Below are 21964 nucleotides of genomic sequence, written 5' to 3' on the forward strand. Positions count from 1 at the left end.
TATTCTGTGAAGTAGCAGAAATTATGCTTACGTCAGCTCCGCTATCAATAAGAAAGTGCAAATTTGATCTTTGGTCACGAACGAATAAACGAAATTTGCGACAATCGTTCATATTTTCTGCAGACGCGTTTGCCGCTGAACCTACTGAAGATTCGAGTTTTCCTGGATTTTGGAATTGTTTACCCAAGCATACGGAGGCCGGCATTTCTCTGGAATACATTTTGCTCCAAATCGAAAGTGATAGAAACAAAATTTGCCAGTAGGGTCATATTGTTTAAGTGATCGGCTTGGAGATCGTGAACGTGAATTACGTAAATCCGAGTCCCTGCGTCTTGAGCGAATGGTTATTTTATCAATTTTTTGTCCAAGAGAGGTAATTCTTTGCAACAAACCCTTTACAGGAATGGAAGGAGCATTAGCACTAAATACTTCTGGTTTCCGATTCATATCACTAATTTTATCTGCCATAGACGCTAACTTGGTTACACCTTCATCACTAACTAATAATATATTTTTTATTCAGGTAGCTTCTCCTGCAATAAAGTTTTGATTAGATTTTCAGACACATCTGTAGTAGCAACAGATCTCAACTTCTGCAAAAATTAGCTTGGTTTCATGTCTCCAAGCTCGATACCAGTAATCAAACGTTTAATCCGTACATTTTCACTATCTTTGAATAAATGTAATAACCTAATTTTAGCATCCGAATATTTTGTAGCACTGTCGTTCGTTACAATGTCCCAAATATTTTTGACGAACTTAGGTTTGAGCTGTGAAAATTTTGAAACCAAAACCCAGCAATCATGAATCAGAACTATTTGCCATTCAGCATAAAAGAAATATAAATATGAATATTAACAAAATATTAGTTAATATATAAGTTAATTTTATAAAATAATTAAACACATGAACAAACATATGAAATAAAAAATAATTATTTCTAATAACTAGGCCACTACAGTATCACAAGTACAAGAAATAAAGGGACAGAAATTACCAGAACTATTCCTTGCTCATAAAAATCATATATGCTGCAGTAGATGATACCATTTCAAAATGTTCCAAAAGACATTAGTTTCCACCTTTACAGCAACAGACCATGAACTGACTGGAACAGTAAAAAACACATGGGTTTGCTTAGATATCTGAAATAGCACAGATGATTCTCACAACCAGATCAATTTTTTAGACACGACAGATATTTCATTTACAACAGTTTTAAGTGCTCCCCAAAGAAAATAATCAAAGTTGCTCAAATTTGGAGAGCGTGGAGGATAGGCAACCTGTCCAACCAATTGTTGACAAATGACACACTCAAATGTCTCTGAATACAACTTCCCCATGATATTGCATTTCACATTTTATGACACTGGAAGAACCTTTTCCAAAAAGATAAGATAATTTGCTGATGACATAGGTAATAGTAACAGGTTAGGTCTGATTTAGCAGTGCCTGACCGAGATGAATAAGGAAATGAATAATGAAAGAAATAAGGAAAAATGATAAACATAAGTGATATACAATTTCTATTACCAAAGATTAATTCATTTCATATTTACTGTTTCACTTTTGCATGTTAGAAAGTAAATTCCTTTATCTAATTATAATCCAACCAAAATTTAAGTAATAATATACCCCTTTACTGAAAAATAATTCCACCATTCTTAATTTAAGTAACATAATCTTTGATTTTCTTACGTCATCTGATGTCCAGTTAACGTGTTGCTCACAATCTTTTCCTGCCAACTATTAAAATCTTTTAGATAATTGAAATGCATATTTGAAACTTATACAGCAAATGCAACTATGCAAATTTACTATATACACATATTACATATCAGAAATTTGAATTATCAATGTAGCACAAAATGCTGTGATATCAAATTGAAGACACATACACACAAAATTAAATCAAAATTCTGACTGTAATTTGAAGTAATCCTTAACATTCCATTTTAATTTGGCTACATGTGTGTATAAGTGTAAATATTAGTCAAGATGTAATACGATGCAGTAGATTTTCCAGTGAAAAGAGTCATGGATTTTTAATTTTTTAAGTATTTTTAATATACATAAAAAGCACACACATATAAAACTGCAAGTGTACAGTATCTTAAAAAAACAAAAATTGCATTTTTAAAAAATTTTTTACATTACATAACATATTGTATTACTGACAAGTTTTCTTTAACATGCAGGCTTCAACTGCTGTGTTGGCAACAATTTAAATCTCTTTTTTATTATAATTCTGTATTTACTATATCCATCTGCTGGAGAAAAACGAGCTGAAAAGAAATAATTAGATACATAAAAAAGTGAGAAGACTTCTTGAAAATTTATCAAATGAAATATTTTCTCCCCCTAGGGGGTGAGCTATACAGACAACTAAATATTTCACAAGGGGGAGTGGGCTTGGCATAATTATGCCATAGAAGTAGGGGGAAAAATCACAGATAATTTGAAGATATTTGCAAACTTTCAATGTATACATACTTACACATATGGATTACTTAACAGTTATTTATTTCCAAATAATAGAACTTAAAGCAAAGGAAAAACTTAAATTATTTGTATTTCCAGTAGACAATACTAATAGATTGTACAAATAAAAATTACCAGGATGCGCAGAAAATGTAGGTTTTCCATTTGGATCAAATTTCTGAAAAGAAAAAAATGTTCTCATAAATTAGAATTAATAAAAGTTACAAAAATCTTAATATTAACCAAACATATAAATGAATTAAATTATATAGAAGATTTACATTGCAAGTATACTTGAATGATTAGACTTTAGAATAAAAGCCTGAACTATTTGGCAATTAACTAAATGAAATATTTTGTAAATTCCCCCCTCCCCCCACAAACGAGTAAGCAAATAAGGGCCTTGTAAAGCCATTACAAAGCACATATAGAACACAATCAACAAGCAGTTGATTTAAAGTCCGAGATCCGCAATGATCTAAAATCCGGACCTCAAAGCCACCCAACAATTTTTCTTTAGGAAGTATTTCTTTATGCTTTACGCATGCACATTTGATTCCCTCCCCATAATAAAACATGCGGAGAATCCCGATTTTTAATTTCACTTCAGCACTAAATAAAGTACCTTGTTATTGAAGAAACAATCATTTTAGCATATATTTGTATGATCAATAATTTGACACCGTAGCTGCGTGTCTGCTTGCCGTACGTTTCAAACCAAAACATTCTACATAGAAACATTGTTGATTTTACATCAACTAATATTTTATATCCTTGATGCCAACCTGGTGAATCATTATTTATTATATTTGGCTTTCATCACAGCATGTTTATCAGCTAATGACAACTTGTGTAATGGCTCATTCAATAATACCTAAACATTTTTTTTTTTTTTAATATTAGTAACTGGTAATTGAATAACAAAGAGCATGGTAAACTTTTCTGTTGACATTACATTTGGCTGTGATTATAGATTTAAGTTAAATACGCTAAGATATGCTGATGAGGAAAAGTTTAACAAAACTTTCTTTGGACAGGCTAAAAATAAATTTTGTTAATGATATTCACAGGCCAAAAGAGATTACATTTAGTGCTATTTGAATTAAGAATTACTAATTTGTTATTCACATAAACACAGAATGGTGCCAGAGCTTGAATGGCCGCAACAGGCAGTAGAAATTAACGGATGACAAACGAGCTAAAGTGCAAATATAAAATAGCATTTTTAAAGTCCATGTTAATTTTTAATTGTAATGGCAAGACTATTCAAAAATTTTTGAAACATTTTACCATAAAATCTGCTGCAAAGAGCATCGGAAGATCGTGGGGGGATGTGTCTCGAGATACTTTAAAAAATGCTTGGCATAATTTAAGGCCAGCTACCATATTCCATGGTGAGGATGATGAAGATGATAGCCGTGAATTTGGAGGCTTTCGGACATACGAAACCAGAGGTAAAATTTTCCAATTAATGGATTTTGTAAAGAAATGTGGAGAAGCGGTAATAAACAATGATATAACATAATTTTTTCATTTCGATGACAATGCTCTAATAAATAATCAATTAATGGACAAACTGTGCTCCAATCTTATCATTCGTTTATCCTCCTTCTTCTGACTTGCTGCTGAGAACCACTTGTTGTGGCTGTAGAAAATGTACTCTAGAAAAAATCCAAAATCAGTATTGTTTCTGGAGCCATGAAGACCACCCTGATTGACGACATGCTTATGTTAACTGGTGATAAATCTTTAAGAACCATAATTCAAGACATGGGCTTAATTCTCTGAGAAAATATCATTAGAGTTCCTGGATGTCTTTCACTCTGGAATGAAGTCAATCAAAATCTGACTAGAAATCTGAAGACTCAGATGGGCTTTCTACAGAGAGTTTTTCAGTTAAAAAATTCACTTGGTTTAATGAACGAAAAAGAATTACTTTTTCCACTAAAAAATTCAATAAATTTGAAATCTTTCTAGATAAATCTTAACTGAGTCAAAAAGTAACGAAATGTAATACGGATCCGTCTATTTTGAGAGCCCTCGCTTTCAAAGTATTAAATATTTTTTACCCTGAGCCAGAGTGGCTTCGGATCTTCACTGATGAATCCCTCCTGTCCGATGGCCCTAATGCAGGTGCTGGAGTTTTCTCCGAAATTTTCTCTTTCTACATGCCTGTGGGCCAAGGTTCTGTGTTTGACGGTGAAATTGCTGTGATTCGGACAGCTCTGTACCAGCTATCATGCCACTTGAAAAATTCTCAAGAGCTGTTATATCAGTGATTCATGAGCTGCTCTGTTGGTTATCGTTTCAGATAAAAATCCCATATCACAGGACATATTGGATTGTCGACATTATCTACAAAACCTGGATTCACTTGAGAAAACTATAGTCCTCCAGTGGGTTCCTGCCCACTGTGGGATTCCAGGTAACGAGAAAGCCAACTTCTTGGCAAAAAAGGGTGCTTTAATCAAGCAGAATATTTCTTGTCCTTTGCCTTTCCATACTATTAGGGTATGCCCACCAGCGGCCGAGCGGTAAAGTTGCTGAACACTGGTAGTTCGGTCCGAGGTTCGAATCCCGCGAACGGGCTGGCTGCATGGGTGTTTTCGTGGTTTTCCCCATGTGTAACGTGCATACGAGCCAGTTTCCCTTAGAAAGTCCTCCCTCTCCTTAGGCAGATAGCCCTCGTGTGCTTTGCCATAATTAAATACACCACACACCATACTGTTAGGGATCTTATTGAAAGATCTTTCAAAGTACGTGCTCAGGAAGATCTCTATCATCACATTTCTCATAAGTCCTGGAAGAATGCTATCTCGAATTAGTGTAATTGCTCAAGGCGTAGAGCAGTCGTTCAATTCTGCCTTGCCACCAAACATGATTGCCTACAATATCCAATATCATCTTCATAGATTCAAAATTGTTCCTTCTCCAAAAATTCGATATGCACTCTGTGCAGCTCTGGAGAGGTGATGGATGCCGCACATCTAACCTACTGTTTTGCTCTGAGCAAAACTTTTCTCGCCGAGCGTTACTGGGAGGCAAGAGATATGTTAGATTAATGGAATCTGTTACCGCTGGTTTTTTTCCATTAAATTGCTGTATTCTATGTTCTTGTTTTCTTTGGCTGTAATTGTTTATAATCTGCCATTGGAAATAAAAAAAAAAATAATAATCAATCAACGGATGGTGAAATCTGTGGTATGGTTCTAGATACAGAAAATACCTCTATCAATAGTGAGGAAAGAAAAAACAAAGAGGTTATTGAAAATTAAAAAATTTCAATTGACAAATTAGTCAGAATTCTTGACACAGTAACTACAAGATTTGAACAATGGAACTTTGTAACTGGACAAGAAATTATACTTGTTTATAGAATTAAAGAGAAAGTACAAAGTCTGTAATCCAGACGTCCATTATCCGGAATGATCTATAATCCGGACCTCAAAGCCACAAACTGTTTTTTTTTTTTTTTTTTTTTGTATGCTTTATGCATGCATGTTTAATATTACACATGTGCGTTTAGCCCAAAAAACAAAGCAACTTAAACAACTTACATTGAAAGAAATGTTTAATAAAGTAAACAAATAAATATTAAGCTTTTTTGTAAATACTGATACTGTTTAGATCATAAATGACAATTTTATATTTTTAATTTTATAATTTCTACATGCCATCTTAGCAGATTAAAAATGATGATCTAATATCCAGAATAATTCCAAATTGCAAAAGTCCCGATCTTGGACATTGTACTGTAATAGATAAGTAGTGATGTCACAGCACAATTACAACCTTTGTTTTATGGAAACCTGATTAATTCATAAGACGTTTGAATTTTTTTTAAAGAAGGATGTAACTTAATTGCCCTTTATTTGTTTTTTCCTTGCATTTTGCATGCAGAAGAGTATTCTCAAAGTTGCAGGATTCTGGTATTAAGAAAACTGTGTGCTAATGGGCAAGAAATCTGACTTTATTTTAAAAACAGATAAATAATGGTGTTGCAAGATGAAAAATTAAGCAATTTAATTGTTTTATATAATATCATATTTACCACCTTTCCCTACTAATTTTACCGCTTCAAATTTAGGAGGAGACAAATATGTTGCAATCCTATTTCTAAAATAGACTGTTTAAAATACAGCACAATAAAAACTCACTAATATTATTATATTATGTATTTCAAAGATCTTGTATATTTTACATTGTTATCATACATGAAAAGTTTCTAAATATGCTGAGATGAAAAAAAAATCTAGGACAAAAAATATAATCTAGTTTACGAGGTTTTCATTAAACCGCATATTTTTTATAGGATTTAGTTTAAAAAGTGAGCAATTTTGTGAAATGCATGGCGACATCATTTACTAAATTACAAAAATGAAAGAACACCTAGATAATTTTTCTTTCATATATTATACTCCCATTAATGATGGGCACTACCTGAAAAGAAAGTAGGATGAACCATACGTGACATGAAATTAGTCTGCGGAAAGACAATAGTTATATACATATTAATATTACCTGATCAATAAATAAGTGACATTACTACAGGATCACATAGCACATTGTTTATTATAAACCAACATCAACTGGAGATTACTTCACTTCAGTTCAACCAGCAACTAGTGTTGCCACATATATGTAACATCTCCCCTCTTTGGTACAGTCATAGGAATCACGGCATTACATAATTATCATATTCGATATACATTATGACCACTTATTTTTTTATATATACAATCACAATTAATATTATTGCTATTATCTTGAAGGTGTCATTTACAGTTGGTTTCAATTCTGTTTGTGTAATTGGTAACCGTGTTCTTAAATTCTTACTTTATAGCATTTGACTTGTTGATAAATTTATACCTGAAACTGGAGTATTTCTATATTCCAGTAAAGCTTCATTTAATTTCTCCAATCCTGCTTTTCTAAATAAACTATACCTGCCAACTTTTCTGCAAATATTTAGGATATCAAAGACTGCTAGTGATTATTTCAAATCCTCAATCCCTTGTGAAACTCTTCATTTTCCAACTATTAAATGGCACATCATAACAAATTAAAGTTTGAGGTATTCCATTTCTTGCAAATATTGATTTCAATTTACTAGTAACTTCCACTGCACTTTTATTTTTTAGAGGAATTATGTCTACCCATTTAGTTAAGTAACAGCCTATTACTACAGTACAAAGTCCGAAATCCGGACTCGCTTCGGCAATTCCGGATTTGGAATTTTTCTGGATAATAGATCATCAATTTAAATCTGACATGATGGCATGCAGAAGTTATACAATTAAAAATATGAAATCGTAATTTATGAAATACTGAACATTAATGATCTAAAAAGTATCAAAATTTACCCCAAAATGCTTAATATTTATTTGTTTGCTTTAGTAAACATTTCTTTCAATGTAAGTTATTTAAGTTGCTTCCATAAAAAATTCTAAAAGTTCCTTTTTCTTATGTCATATACAGTTGGCTTTCCAATGCCATACTTCTCGCATAATTTTGAGACGGATAGGCTTTTATCCATTTTTTGCAGCAATTCCACTTTTTGTTTCATGGACATCGAAACATACTTTCACTTTGTAGATCCTTTCGGAGCTCGAGCATCGGAAAGTCTGTTTGACATAATCGAAAGTTCAAGCTTACTTTTATAAAATTGCTCATTTCTAATCTGCAAAAAATAATAAGCAGGATCCAATTCAAAGATTAAAGAACAACACAATCTGCAACATTAACTGAAATAGATAATTAGATAATATTAGCTTATACCGTCCGTAATACATTAAATGTGCATGCGTAAATGTATTATGCGCATGCGCACACGCGCAGCCATAAAGGTCTTACGCGCATGCGTCAACGCGTCGCATGTGCAGAAAGTTTGTAGCTTTGAGGTCTGGATTAACGACTTTTGACTGTACTTGTTGAGCCATAGTTTTTGATTTTTCAACCCCACAGTGAGCTTAATGCAATAATGTTAACATACACTTCCTTAATGCAACAGGTACTACAATTCAATTATTGATAAAGACTAATTCTTGTTCAACACTCAACTCATTTTTAAATTTAAAATTAGATCTTGCTTCTTTAAAAACTTTATCAACACTCAAAGGCAATCCCTTTTGCCAATATTCTTTCACTAACATTAACCCTTCATCTTCTAATGTAGCTTTCTGAAATTCCCTTTCCTTACTCTCAGACATTTAAAGTTGTTTTGTTAGTGTATGAACAATCTCTGCCATATCCATGTATGGCCAAATATTGCGAAGGGGCACCCATAAATATATTTTTACCCACTTTATATTTTAGGTACTATTCTGTTAAAGTGGCATTAGTTAAAAATGCGGCACTTTTTTTTGCTACCAGTTGTTGCCAAGTGTAAAATTATGCAATAATAATAATAGAATTCAAAAGACTAAAAAAATCAGTTCCATAAAAAGTAAACTTTTTAAAATTTCTCAATAATTAAAGAAAGTAAATTTTTCGGCTAATCTTTGGAATATGGTAACAGCTAGTTTGGCGAAATTTTGGTAAGGCGATAAAGGTTACTAGCTAGGACTTTAGCAGTGTACATGGATAAAGTCAAGAGTGTGCACAATGCCATTTTTGTGCAATTCTGGGATGTTTTTTTAAGTGAAAATAGGTCGGCGTGTACATGGATACCGTGTATCATGTGTTACATGCAATTCGTAGATTTTTTTTAAAGTTTAAACAGGATGCTGTGTACATGGTATTCTTTGAAATTTATTGTTGTTATGTTAATTTATTAAAGCGAGGTGTACGTAGTTCGTAGATTCGTTCGTTGCCTAAACTGTGTAATTCGTAGATTTTTTTTTTTTTTAAAGTTAAAACATGTCGCTGTGTACATGGATTCTTGTCAAATATTTTTGGTTAGAAACTTTACGTTTTTGCTATCTAAATTTTTTGTTTTTGTTTCAGATTTTTAGCTTAAATCGTGTGTTCAAAACCGCGTTTTTGGAAACATTTTAGGCTTAAAGTTCGAAATATAGACAAAAAATTTAGATAGTAATATGGCAGCGTGAAGTTTCTCGCCAAAGAAATTTGGCGACTTGAGGGCTCATATCAGAGTAGTTCCCAATTTTTCTTTTAAATTTTGTAATCTACAATATTCTACACGTAAATAAAAAATAATAATACAAAATGAAATTCAGTCTAAACAGGTGGCATAAAATTATAAATATTCAATATTGCAGAAAAAATTTAAGTTTTTGAATATAACTGACGTCACATAAATTCTATCAAATATTACTTTAAATGGTTGTGAATAGTGCTCACCTGACATTTATTTCTCTATTTAGCACTGCCTTCACATTCACTCCATAGTTTGGGTATGACATCTGTTTCGGGGCCTGCAAAATTATAACTGCAATTTACAGTAAAATGCTCATACCCAGCATTTCTTAATTATTTTTTCTTATATCCTTTCTAGAAGTCAGAAACTATAATTCTGCTATCTGTAATGTTTTCCTAAATAGCAGTCATCAATGTTGTAGCACGATTGAAAACAGCGACCAGAAAAAAATTGTTTGCTTTCCTGGTATAAACTCCCGAATACTCACTGTCCCTTAACATGTCCACAGTTGTTTTATTCTTTATGTGAAAAAGAAAAACACCTTAAAGTAGCTATTTTAATCTACTGTTGAATTATGGCCGATTTCTAACTGAAGTTAGAAAATTCAATCAACATCAATTCAATTCTTTTTTTTTTTTTCACAGCAAGAACACATGTGAAAACGCCATATAGGAACTTTGTTTCAGTTAACTTTATCGGAGGATTGTGAGAACAAAACCTATTGCTATGAATTATTCCTTTGCCCTGAAAAAATTTCATGAGAACCTTTTTGTCATTATGTAATTGCCAAATTGTGTAATCCATCATACTAAAATAAATTGCGAAATATGGCAAAAACATAACGAGTGATGATATTTAAAGGTTAAATTCTCGAGCCATATTTGGCATGTGGTTGTAACGGTTTTCTTCATTTTAAACTGATGTTGCTCTAACAGAATAGTACCACATTTAAAATTACAGTGCCTAAAATTTTACCAACAGAACTGTTTTAAATTAAAAAAATTCTATATTCTCTGTGTCTAATCAGTAGAATAAAATTCTGGTGTTTAAGCATGTGTCGGATTAATTTTCTTTTGTGAATGTAACTACAGGCAAAATTATAACAATGATTTTTTTATTTATTTATTATAAATCACCATTTTAAAGAGAGAGGAGAAATAAAAAGTGACATTTATTAACAAATATGTGGCAAGCATTTTGTTTATTTTTAGTCTCTTTTCTGAATGTTTACAGTTACGCTAACTGCCATACTGAATGTCTACAGTTACGCTAATTGCCATACTGAATGTTTACAGTTACGCTAATTGCCATAAACAAGTTCATCTGATTTTGGTTTGTAAACCTTAAAAACTGTGTTCTTTCTAAAGTTTTGGGTAACAATTCATTGCATTAGGCCAGTTTTTAATAAAATCTTCAAGAGAACATAGCACTCCTATTAAATTTTAAGGAAAGCGATTAAAATTTACTCCGCTAGAATTATAACGATGTATATTATAATGCGATTATAGTTCAATTTTATTATTAATTTGAATATCTACAATTTTTCAAAACTATTAATTTGAATATCTCAAATTGGTACAGCTTGAGTATAGGACCCCATTGGCAACTTTTGGCTTGGTGCACTTTTTGGACTGTTGTTTTTCTGGTAACCCAGCAAATTCTAGAATACTCCACTTCAGCAACCCTGTCGCATTCCCGCGTGTTTTAGACTGGAAAGTGACTTTTTCTTCAAAGGAGCAAAATATTGTTGTATTGAACAAATTTCTCGAAATTGTAAGGGACATAAACTGGGCAGAGTATAGGATTTCTTTGTAAATTTACCATGATTTTGTAAACTTTACTAACTTTCCAGCATTTCTTTTATTTTTAATTTAAACATGTATTCTGAACTCCTGTTTTCAGTTTTATAACTTAAAACTTGCATTTTCAATATTGCTGCTTAAAATATGCCTCCATGTACTTGTGTATTTTCAAACTTTTCTTTACTTTTAATTTAAACATGCACTCTTAACTCCTATTTTTAATTTCATATTTTTAATTTAAACATGTATTCTGAGCTCCTATTTTCAATTTTACAGCTTGTAATTTGTATTTTCAGTATGACTGCTAAAAATTTGCCGTTATTTATTTATTTTCAGTTTCACTGTTTAAATATATATTCTAAATTTGTATTTAAAATTTTTCTTGTTAAAATGTACATTCTAACACCTATTTTCAATATTACTACTTAAAATGTGCCCCTACTTACTTATGTACCTTCAAATTTGCTGTTTAAACATATATTCTAAAATTTTTTCTGGTTAAAACGTGCTTTCTAACTTGTGTTTTCAATTTTAACGGCTTTTCCATGGCTTGGCGACCAAGCCAAAAAATGGCCAATGGGGTCCTATACTCAGGCTGTTCCCTAAAATTTCTCACATACGTTAAAAAAAGTAAAACATATCGTTTTTATTTATTTATTTTTTAAACATGTGGCAAATTTTAAAGCAATTTTTCACATTAGTTATCTATACCTACCCTCCAAAAAATAAATAAATAAGCGATCTATATTAATACTTACATTTAGTGTATATACACGTTCACCCTTTTCGTTTAAATAATACATTAACAACATCTTTTTTTTTTACAGAATTTACAGAATAGCCAGAATGAAACTTGAAAACAGTATAAACACACGTGAAATGCAAAGGTATTTTGTTTTGCATCTGCTAAATCCTTTCGCCCGATTTGCCGGTTTAAGTAATGGCAATATAAAATCAATATAAAATATCAAGTTATGTAAAATATTTGTAAGTTATTTTATTAGCGAACTTGATGAAAGATAACTTACTGAAACAAGATATTATTATTAAGATGATTAATATATCATTTGAAGACTACGTGTAAGATAACATTCAGACATATCACATCTAATAACAAACTTCTCAATGCGTAAAAATTCAAAGGCTCAGTTAAGGAGGTAGGCTCCTTGGGGCAGAAAGACTTAGCGGGTGCAAAACAAGACATCTGTCTATTCTGTCAGTCTGTCTAATATGATTTAATGTTTACTGCAATTAAAAATTTGTTATTTTGCGTATGTGATTTCTTGTATTGTTTTTATTCTATTGATTTGGAGGGATATTTCCTTTTGTACGTTTAGTGGTAACTCCAAGATTGTTTTCCCTTAATCAGTTTATATAACTTTTGTAATTTTTTACATTTTTATCGCAAATATTTCTTCATTTAATCTGATCAGTTTTATATATGTAAATTTTATATAATTTATGCGAACATTTTACCAGTTTATTTATAAGTCAAATTTATGTACGTATAAAGGCTTTAGTGTGGAATTGGGTGCCCCTTCGATTGGCGACATTTTTTAAAAAATTTGGCGATGAAACCTCACTTCTGGTTACCACGATAGTTTTAACTTTGTTTTAGCTTCCCGATTTTATTTAAATGAAAATAGATTGATGTGTACATGGACGTATTTAAGGCAGTGCGCAATGCCTAGTTTGTGCAATTCTAGGATGTTTTTTTAAGTAAAAATAGATCGATGTGTACATGGACACAGTTCTTATGCAATTCTTCGACTTCTTATTTTGGTTTTGTGTAGCGGTCATCTTGAAATTGTGTCTTCCTGGCGCCGATCTTAGCGTCAAAAAAGAATCGCCAATAAACAAGGGGCACCCAATTGTAAACTTTTACACAAATGCATTTGCGATAGGACACTATTAATTAATTTGATTGACTGAGCGTAGGGTAGATTTGGTTAATTGAATCTCTTAAAGTACCAATGTTTCAAGAAAAGCTTTTTTTTCTTGAAAACTGTAGTACTTACTTGAGCATTAAAAGAATTGATTCTGAAGAATTTATTATTTTATTTCAACAGAACTCTACTAAAGAAGTCCTTTTAGCGAAATTTTATAGATTATAAAGGAACATACATACATATTGTTGAAAATGTGAATTATTAAAATTTATGTAGATTTAATAGCTCTAGTGTAGAATTGGGTGCCTGTTCGATTAGCGATAATTTTTTGTAAAATTTTGGAGATGAAATCTCTTTTCTGGTTGCCATGATAGTTTAACTCCTGATTTTTTTAAAATAAAAATAGATTGATGTGTACATGGACAGGTTTAAAGCAATGCACAATGCCTAGTTGTGCAGTTCTGGGATGTTTTTTTAAGTGAAAACAGATCGATGTGTACATGGACACAGAGTTTATGCAATTCTTTGAATTCTTATTTTGGTTTTGTGTAGCGACCATCGTGAAATTGTGTCTTCCTGACATCGATCTTGGCGTCAAAAAAAGAATTGCCAAAAAACAAGGGGCACCCAATTGTAAACTTTTACTGATTTAATTTTTAAATTTTCTCCGTAAATTTCCCCTGTATTTTATATACTTTTTTCATACTCTGACGTTATCTTCATCTTGACATGGCAGTACATCAGTATGCAAATATGCAGTGTTTGTAAATTTGAACTGAATTTGTTAATTCATATAATTTAATAGCCTCTTTAAGAATTTTGATTTACCATGGATAATTTAAAAGTGTACAATTGGGTGCCCCTTGTTTTCTTTTGCGGTGCTTTTTTGATGCCAAGATCGGCTCCAGAAAGGCACAATTTCAAGATGCGTGCTACACAAAACCAAAATAAGAAGCAAAGAATTGCACAAACTTGGGGTCCATGTACACATCAATCTATTTTCACTTAAGAAACACCAGAGAATTGCACAAATTAGGCATAGCGCACTGCCTTTATCCATTTACACATAAATTTATTTTCACTTAAAAAAAATTAGGAAGCTAAAACAAAGTTAAAACTATTGTGGTAACCAGAAATGGGGTTTCATCGCCAAAATTGAACAAAATTTGTCATTAATTGAAGGGGGCAGCCAATTCTACACTAGAGCCTTTGTCTCATGTATTTTTGTTCTTCTACTGGCACCTTTTCAATCATTACATCTAAAATAATATAATCTGATAAAATCCTAACATTCTTTTTATAGCCACTTTTTAATGTTTTGTAAAATTTCAGTAAGTTATCTTTCACTGGGAAGTATTTTAGCAATGCTTGATTCTGTTAGCTCTTTATCAACAAAATCTTACTTTTAAATGATATTAGGAAATAAGGATTGCTAACTTCAGTACAAGTATTAGCAATAAATATTCACTGCATAAAAAAAAAAAAAAAAAAAAAAAAAAAAAAAAAAAAATGACTTAGACTCTTGAAGTTGTAGAAGAATATTTAACATTTTTTGGTTGATGCATTGATAATATATTCCAAATTAATTTGGGTTTTTCTGTATATTAACTATTCATTAATGATGTTATTCAGAAAAACTTTATGACTTGTATAATCTTTTTAGAATTCTTACATTTTAACATGACTTTTTCTATACAGTTGATGCATATTGCCTAAAGTTAAAAAAGATCTAAAATCTTTAATTTGATATCTTATCAGTCTCTGGAGTAGTAGTAATGTAAAGTATTGGCACATAAGTTGCCTTTGCATATATAGTGGGGAAAATTAAGGATATTTCATTTAATGTTAATTTATGAACAGTAAATAATGTTTTAACATATCATGTCATTTGTGCTTTATTTAGAGTTTAAATTTTTAAAATTTGTCAAATATTTGAAAGACTAGCTTAGAAGTCCAAATCTATATTTGTATATGAACAATATTCATATTTATGTGCTCTGAAAACATGTATGAGCTTCAGTTACTTATATTTCGGAAACAAAAAATTCTTGATAAATCACACTGAAATTTCTACACAAATAAAGTTTTTATTATTCTTCCCCAAAACAGATTCCTTTAACTTGATTCTTTATTTTATTTACTTTTATTATTGTGATGTTAACATAACTTTCTTCACATTTCTTTCTTTGTATAAGAGGAAGTTGGATATATCTTCAAAGTATAAAGTGTAGATCCTAAATCCCATTTATAAAATTCTTAAGTACAAAGTAATTTGCATTTATGTAGCATCCTGGGCTATTTAAAGATTTTTTGCAATCATCTGTAAATCTCATTTATAAAGTTCTTAAGTCCAAAGTAATTTGCATTTATGTAGCATCCTGGGCTATTTAAAGATTTTTTACAATCATCTGTTCACTTGTTGTTGTGAATGTATATGTAATCTAATATTTTAATTTGAATAAAGTAAAATTGAATTATTTCACATTTTGTATTTTTGCCCTCTCTTTTAAAATATTTAATGTGTTTTCTTCAAAGAATCAAATACGATGACTTAAATATGATATAAAATATTTTCGCATTCCTTTTTTTGGATTAATGTTTTTCATTGATATATTTTTTGTTTTGGAAAAGTGAAAAAAAAAAAAAAAAAAAAAACACGTTTAGGTAAATACAGTCAAAAGTCGTTAATCCGGACTCGTCGGGACTTCGGCGATTCTGGATTATCGATTTTTCCGGATTATAGATCATCAGTTTAAATCTGGTAAGATGGCATGCAGAAATTATAAAATCAAAAATATGAAACCGTAATTTATGAAATAAAGAACAATTATGATCTAAAGGATATCAAAATTAAAAAAAAAAGCGTAATATTTATTTGTTTACTTTATTAAACATTTCTTTCAATGCAAGTTGTTTAAGTTGCTTTGTTTTTTTATGTGATAATACTTTCTCTTTAATTCTATAAACAGAAATAATTTCTTTTTCAGTTTCGCTGTTCAAGTCCTATAATTGCTGCGTCGAGAATACCGACTAATTTGTCAATCGAAATTTTTTCGTTTTCAATAACCTCTGTGTCACTTTCTTCACTATCGGAAATGAATTATAGTGACGAGGAATTTGATTTAAATCATATCAAAGACGGAGTACATCAAGATGAAATACTACATTTAGTAAGGAATTATAAGCCAAATAAAGTAAAAATATCTGCCCTGAAGATAAAGATAGTGCTGACAGATCAACTTCCAATTCATTGCGTGCCACGGCATCCCCCCTCCCCTTGCAGAGCAGCGTGAAATTGATAAACAGATTTCGGAATGGTTAGATAAACAAAGGATATGCCTTTATTCATTTTTTGCAGCAATTCCACTTTTTGTTTAATGGACTTCGAAACATACTTTCGCTTTGTAGATCCTTTACATATTAGTAAATATATATCGGAAATTCTATTTGACATACCGTATATACCTGTGTATAAGTCAAGATATTTTGGACAAAAAATAGACTTCAAAGTGGGGGGGGGGTCGACTTAAACGCGGGGCCATAAAAAATTAAAAGAATCGGAAGTTCAAAAATTTCTTTATATAATGCAGTTGTTTTCTTTATATAATGCAATCCGGCACTCAAATTGGACAACTTATCAAATAAGTCACTTACTCGAAGTAATTTCATGACTTAAATTATGTGACGAACTAATCACAGAGTTTCATATTTTAACTAGAGTAAGTTTCGATTAAACTAAAGAATTTTCGGATAGATAGTTTTTACGTACGTATAAGTTTGTATAATATTTATTGTTCATTCGTGAAATACTTTTGTTAATAGGGAATATGGATGAAATCCCCATGTGTTTCGATCTACCAGAAAATAAAACAATTGACTGCAAGGGGGAAAAAGCATTAAATTAATTGCTCAGTGGGTTAAAGATGCTTGGAACGAAATACCCTCTGAAATGATTATAAAATGTTGTATTAAAAAAATGTTGTATTAGCAACGAACTAGACGGTACGGAAGATGATGCTGTTTTTGAAAGTGAAAATGATGACGAAGGCTCTAGTAGTGATTGTAACAATACAGAGTCCGAGACTGAAAATATGTACGATGACGACAGAAGATTTCTATGAAGTGTTTGGCGAATCTGACCATGAATCGGACGTTGAATGATTTTGATTTTGTTTATTTACCAAGGTATTTTTTTATCGTATATTTACTTTTTTTCTCAGATGATTTTGAATAAATGTAGTATTTAAAAAAAAAATTTCGAAGTTTCTCGATCGATTTCGGAAGTGGGGGGTCGACTTATACGCGGGTTTCTTATTTTCTACGAATTTTTTATGTCGAAGGGGGGGCGGGGTGGACTTATACGCGGGTATATACGGTAATTGAAAGTTCAAGCTTACTTTTATAAAATTGCTATAAGTCTGCAAAAAATAATAAGCCGAATCCAATTTGAAGACTAAGGAACAATGCAATCTGCAACATTAACTGAATTAGATAATTTTAACTTAGCTTATACCGTCCGTTATACATTAAAGGCGCATGTGTAAAAGTATGATGCGCATGCACACACGGATATTTGCAGACGTAAAGGTCTTACGCGCATGCGTCAAAGTGACGCATGCGCAGAAAGTTGGTAGCTTTGAGGTCCGGATTATAGATCATTCCGGATTATGGGTGTGTAAATTAACGACTTTTGACTGTATATATTTAAGTTGCCTCTTGGCAAAAATTCGCGATTTTTGGCGATTGGGCAGCAAGGCACAATTTTAAGATGGCCACTACACAAAACCAAAATAACAATTCAAAGAATTGCACAAACTTGGTGTCCATGTACACATCGATCTATGTATCGATTAGAGAATTCCACCGACTCGGGACTGTGCACTCCTTTGACTTTGCCTATGCACACATTGATCTGTTTTCACTTAAAATCAGGAAAATGATGATGTCATATAATGTTAAAAAAAATTACTTGTGACCAGAATTGTACAAAATTTATAGCCAATTGCAGCTCAAAAAACTGCATTTTAAATCACGCAATAAACTAGCATAAAAGAGGAAAAACAAATTATAGCATATACGCACTACAAAAAGGAAATATCGACTTACCATATTTAGAAATTTCTGTGGCACTTAAAATTCCTTTTCTAAAAATATCTGAATTAGAATATGCATACTGCTGTCACCACATAAATTAAAAAAAAAAATAAGAGCAAAAAATATCCTCCCTAACAATGCTATTTTAAGCTCATTTTGGGTTGTGGGCGCAGAAGGTCTACGGGCCCCTTTGCCACTGGTGGATTCAAGGAGGAGCTCTTGAGTCCGCTAACAAATGATACAAAATTTTAATTGTTATTGTATAAATATATATAAGAATAAAAAACAAAACAGTATTCTTATAAAAATATTAAAAATAAAAACAACATTCTAAAATATAACAAAAAAATAAAAATAACATTTTAAGATATAACATATAACATAAAAAAATTATAACATTTTTTCGTGACTTAATATTGGCAAACTGATGTATGATAGTATCACTATTAAGTTTCTCCTGTGTGTTATATTCAATATATAATAGTAACAATGCATCAAGGTTTTCTTGATTCAAATTAGACCTAAGTATGTTTTTATTCTTTTTAGGGTTGAAAGGGACCATTTGCTCAGTGCATTAGAAATGTTTATCATTAAATAAATTTGCAGTAGAGTTAGAATATTCGGAAAAGTTGCTTTCGCCATGTGGACAACCTCAAATTTTTCATAAATTATGTTTTTGTTTAAATTTTTCCACAATTCTTGTATTCAATAATTTTTCTTCTGTATTATTGCATAATTAAAAAATATGTAATTAAAAATATTTTTATTGCCTTGTGGTTTTTATACAAAGTGTTTACTGCTTCAAATCGGGCAGATCATCTAGTTTCAACCAATCATTTTACAGAACATTTACAGTTTTGCAGTAAGTTCCATCTTTGAGGGAAAACTAAAAAGAATGCATAAATACTTTGAACAGTTATAAAAGCGAAACGACATTACCATTCTGTCTTAAGAGAAGACAGTTCCCAATTATACCAGCATTTGCCATAGCCATACATAAAGCACAAGGGCAATCATATGAAAGTGTAGATATATACTTACCTTGAACCTTTGTTCACGCATAGTCAGCTATATGTTGCATTAAGTAGAGTAAGGAGTAGAGATAATGTAAAAAAATTGTATTGCCCATGGATTCAAAAGGATATATTACAAATGTAGTTTGTAAGGAGTTACTGTAACCAGATTAAAGGAAGCAATACTTCTATTAAATATATATAATTAAAAAAAAGATAGAAAAAGCTTTTTAAGACGAATACTATAAAATTCCGTTCTCAGAACAGGTAGCTCTGCTAGTACTACTAATACAGTCAAAAGTCATTAATTCGGACACCCATAATCTGGACCTCAAAGCTACAAACTTTCTGTGCATGCGTCGCGTTGACGGCTGTAAGACCTTTACGGCTGCGAATATGTGTGTGCGCAAAATACGTTTACGAATGCGTGTTTAATGTATAACGAACGGTATAAGCTAAGCTCAAATTATCTAATTCAGTTAATGTTGCAGATTGCGTTGTTCCTTAATCTTCAAATTGGATTCGGCTTATTATTTTTTGCAGACTGTTAGAGCAATTTTATAAAAGTAAGCTTGAACTTTCGATTATGTCAAATAGAATTTCTGATATATATTTACGAATATGTGAAGGATCTACAAAGCGAAAGTATGTTTCGAAGTCCATTAAACAAAAAGTGGAATTGCTGCAAAAAATAGATAAGGGCATATCCTTTGTTTATCTTTAACGCCATGGCGCGCAATGAATTGGAAGTTGATCTGTCAGCACTATCCTTATCTTCAGGGTAGATGTTTTTATTTTATTTGGCTTATAATTCCTTACTAAATGTAGTATTTCATCTCGATGTACTCCATCTTTGATATGATTTAAATCAAATTCCTCGTCATTATAATTCGCTTCCAATAGCAAAGAAAGTGACAGAGGTTATTGAAAATGAAAAAATTTCGATTGGCAAATTAGTCGGTATTCTGGACACAGCAATTGACTTGAACAGCGGAACTTTGTAACTGAACAAGAAATTATGTCTGTTTTTAGAATTAAAGAGAATGTATTATCACATAAAAAAACAAAGCAACTTAAACAACTTGCATTGAAAGAAATGTTTAATAAAGTAAACAAATAAATATTACGCTTTTTTTTTTAATTTTGATACCCTTTAGATCATAATTGTTCTTTATTTCATAAATTACGGTTTCATATTTTTGATTTTATAATTTCTGCATGCCATCTTACCAGATTTAAACTGATGATCTATAATCCAGTATCACCGAAGTCCCGACGAGTCCGGATTAACGACTTTTGACTGTAATAATTTACCTTATTCCCTGCTATCTACTATCCTGCAACCAGTACAATAAATCTATCATTTTATTTGTCCAGCAGTCCACACTCCATTATTTATATATAACGTTTGCGTCATGTTACAGATTTGGTAAGGTACTGTCTGTAGTCTAATTTATCTGCCTGATTCTTGATGTAATATATATCGATATAGTTTTCAATCCCACTTTTACCACCCGACGCCATACCAGCCTTAGATATCAACGAACAGTACAGACATGGATGTGCAGATGAGAAGTGTGGATTATTTTTGCAAAATCATTTTTTATTTTTCTAAAAAGTTTTTATCATCAGCTGTCGAAATTTATAAACCAGAAATTCTGATTGGGTCCAGGTTATTGGCCCTAGGGCCCCTGGGTGCCCAATGTATAAACCTGCACTTCTCCGTAGTGCCGGTCAATAGCATTTCTTGTGACAAACCCATTCAAAGCCATCCGAACGATCTTTATGTTCAACTATGCATATTTCCTCCATACAGACAAGATACTTATAATGACTACTAAGTAAGTCTTCATTTACATACCAGTCAATTAATGCTTTTTTCCCCTTTCATTCCAAACTTCAGACTAATCTCATCGCATACAGACATTTTATGGTGTACAGCACAAAATAAGCAACATACTTCCTAACTGACATCTAACACAGAAATAAGCCCTTACAAATATTTTCCCATCAGTCCAATTTGCCGCAACCACTCACGTCATAATAAGGTTTCCATAACATTTAACTAATTAGGTTACAATAAATGAAACAACAACTTGGTGATAATCCAAGGGGCACCCTAAAATATAGAGGAACCAATGATTATTAAATGCAAAGAAAGTGTCTATCACTTAGGTGAACATATGCATAATTTACCATCAAGACAGATAATTTCATTATTACAAGTAAAATATATAATAAATTTGAAAACAAGCATATAAAGGATATAATTTATGTAATGTAAATGCACTATTAAAAAGTTTGATTTCTTGATTTAAATTTTTCTTCTGTATCAAAATATATTTAAAGTGTATGTATCTACCTAAAATTCTAGCTATTTTGCTCACAATTCTCTAAAATGGTCACTGACTAGAAATTTCAGTTATTTAAAAAAATTTTTTTGCTGTGTTCAATTGAATTTTTTTTTTTTTTTTTTTTTTTTTTTTTTTGGTTTGTTCAGTTTTGATTTACCAATTGATTGCATATAAACTGTTTTAGAATTTTTTTTCAATTTATTTTTAATCAAATTCTGATTATTATAATTTT

At 31.2% G+C, this 21964-nt stretch overlaps 2 protein-coding genes across 5 annotated transcripts in view; one reads left to right on the forward strand and one right to left on the reverse strand.

The window, feature by feature from the left end:
• Positions 1-2042: 2042 nt before the first annotated feature.
• On the reverse strand, positions 2043-12318 carry Nop10 (Nop10 ribonucleoprotein). Of its 2 annotated transcripts, XM_085816392.1 has the most exons (4): positions 12141-12318; positions 9784-9857; positions 2617-2659; positions 2218-2285 (listed from the first exon to the last, which is right to left on the reverse strand). In XM_085816392.1, exons 1-4 carry the CDS (start codon positions 12192-12194, stop codon positions 2241-2243), a joined length of 216 nt encoding a protein of 71 aa, XP_085672518.1. In that variant the 5' UTR covers positions 12195-12318; the 3' UTR covers positions 2218-2240. The 2 variants fall into 2 exon arrangements, with proteins under 2 accessions (XP_085672520.1, XP_085672518.1); XM_085816394.1 differs by lacking the exon at positions 9784-9857 and having other exon boundaries at positions 2043-2285; positions 12141-12298.
• A 225-nt stretch (positions 12319-12543) lies between these two features.
• Positions 12544-21964, forward strand: part of mRpL37 (mitochondrial ribosomal protein L37) — an 81594-nt gene continuing 72173 nt past the window's right edge. The window contains exon 1 of one of the 3 annotated variants that reach the window (XM_085816388.1): positions 12544-12653. The gene's annotated coding sequence lies outside the window, so the exon portion shown is untranslated. Of the gene's footprint in view, positions 12722-21964 lie in introns of all 3 variants that reach the window. The other 2 variants (XM_085816382.1, XM_085816384.1) reach the window with 2 other exon arrangements.

Source organism: Stegodyphus dumicola, chromosome 1 (genome assembly GCF_044657685.1).
Source record: "Stegodyphus dumicola isolate Sdum_Otavi_A_Nest chromosome 1, ASM4465768v1".
NCBI classification, from domain to species: domain Eukaryota; kingdom Metazoa; phylum Arthropoda; class Arachnida; order Araneae; family Eresidae; genus Stegodyphus; species Stegodyphus dumicola.

Bases quoted from the DNA above. Each gene is read 5' to 3' on its own strand.
- Nop10 (XM_085816392.1), bottom strand. From the start codon at position 12,194: ATGTTGTTAATGTATTATTTAAACGAAAAGGGTGAACGTGTATATACA. The intron at 2,660-9,783 runs GTGAGCACTATT...TTTTCTTTTCAG, and splicing joins AATAGAGAAATAAATGTCAG to AAATTTGATCCAAATGGAAA. The intron at 2,286-2,616 runs GTAATTTTTATT...ATTTCTTTTCAG, and splicing joins TACATTTTCTGCGCATCCTG to CTCGTTTTTCTCCAGCAGAT.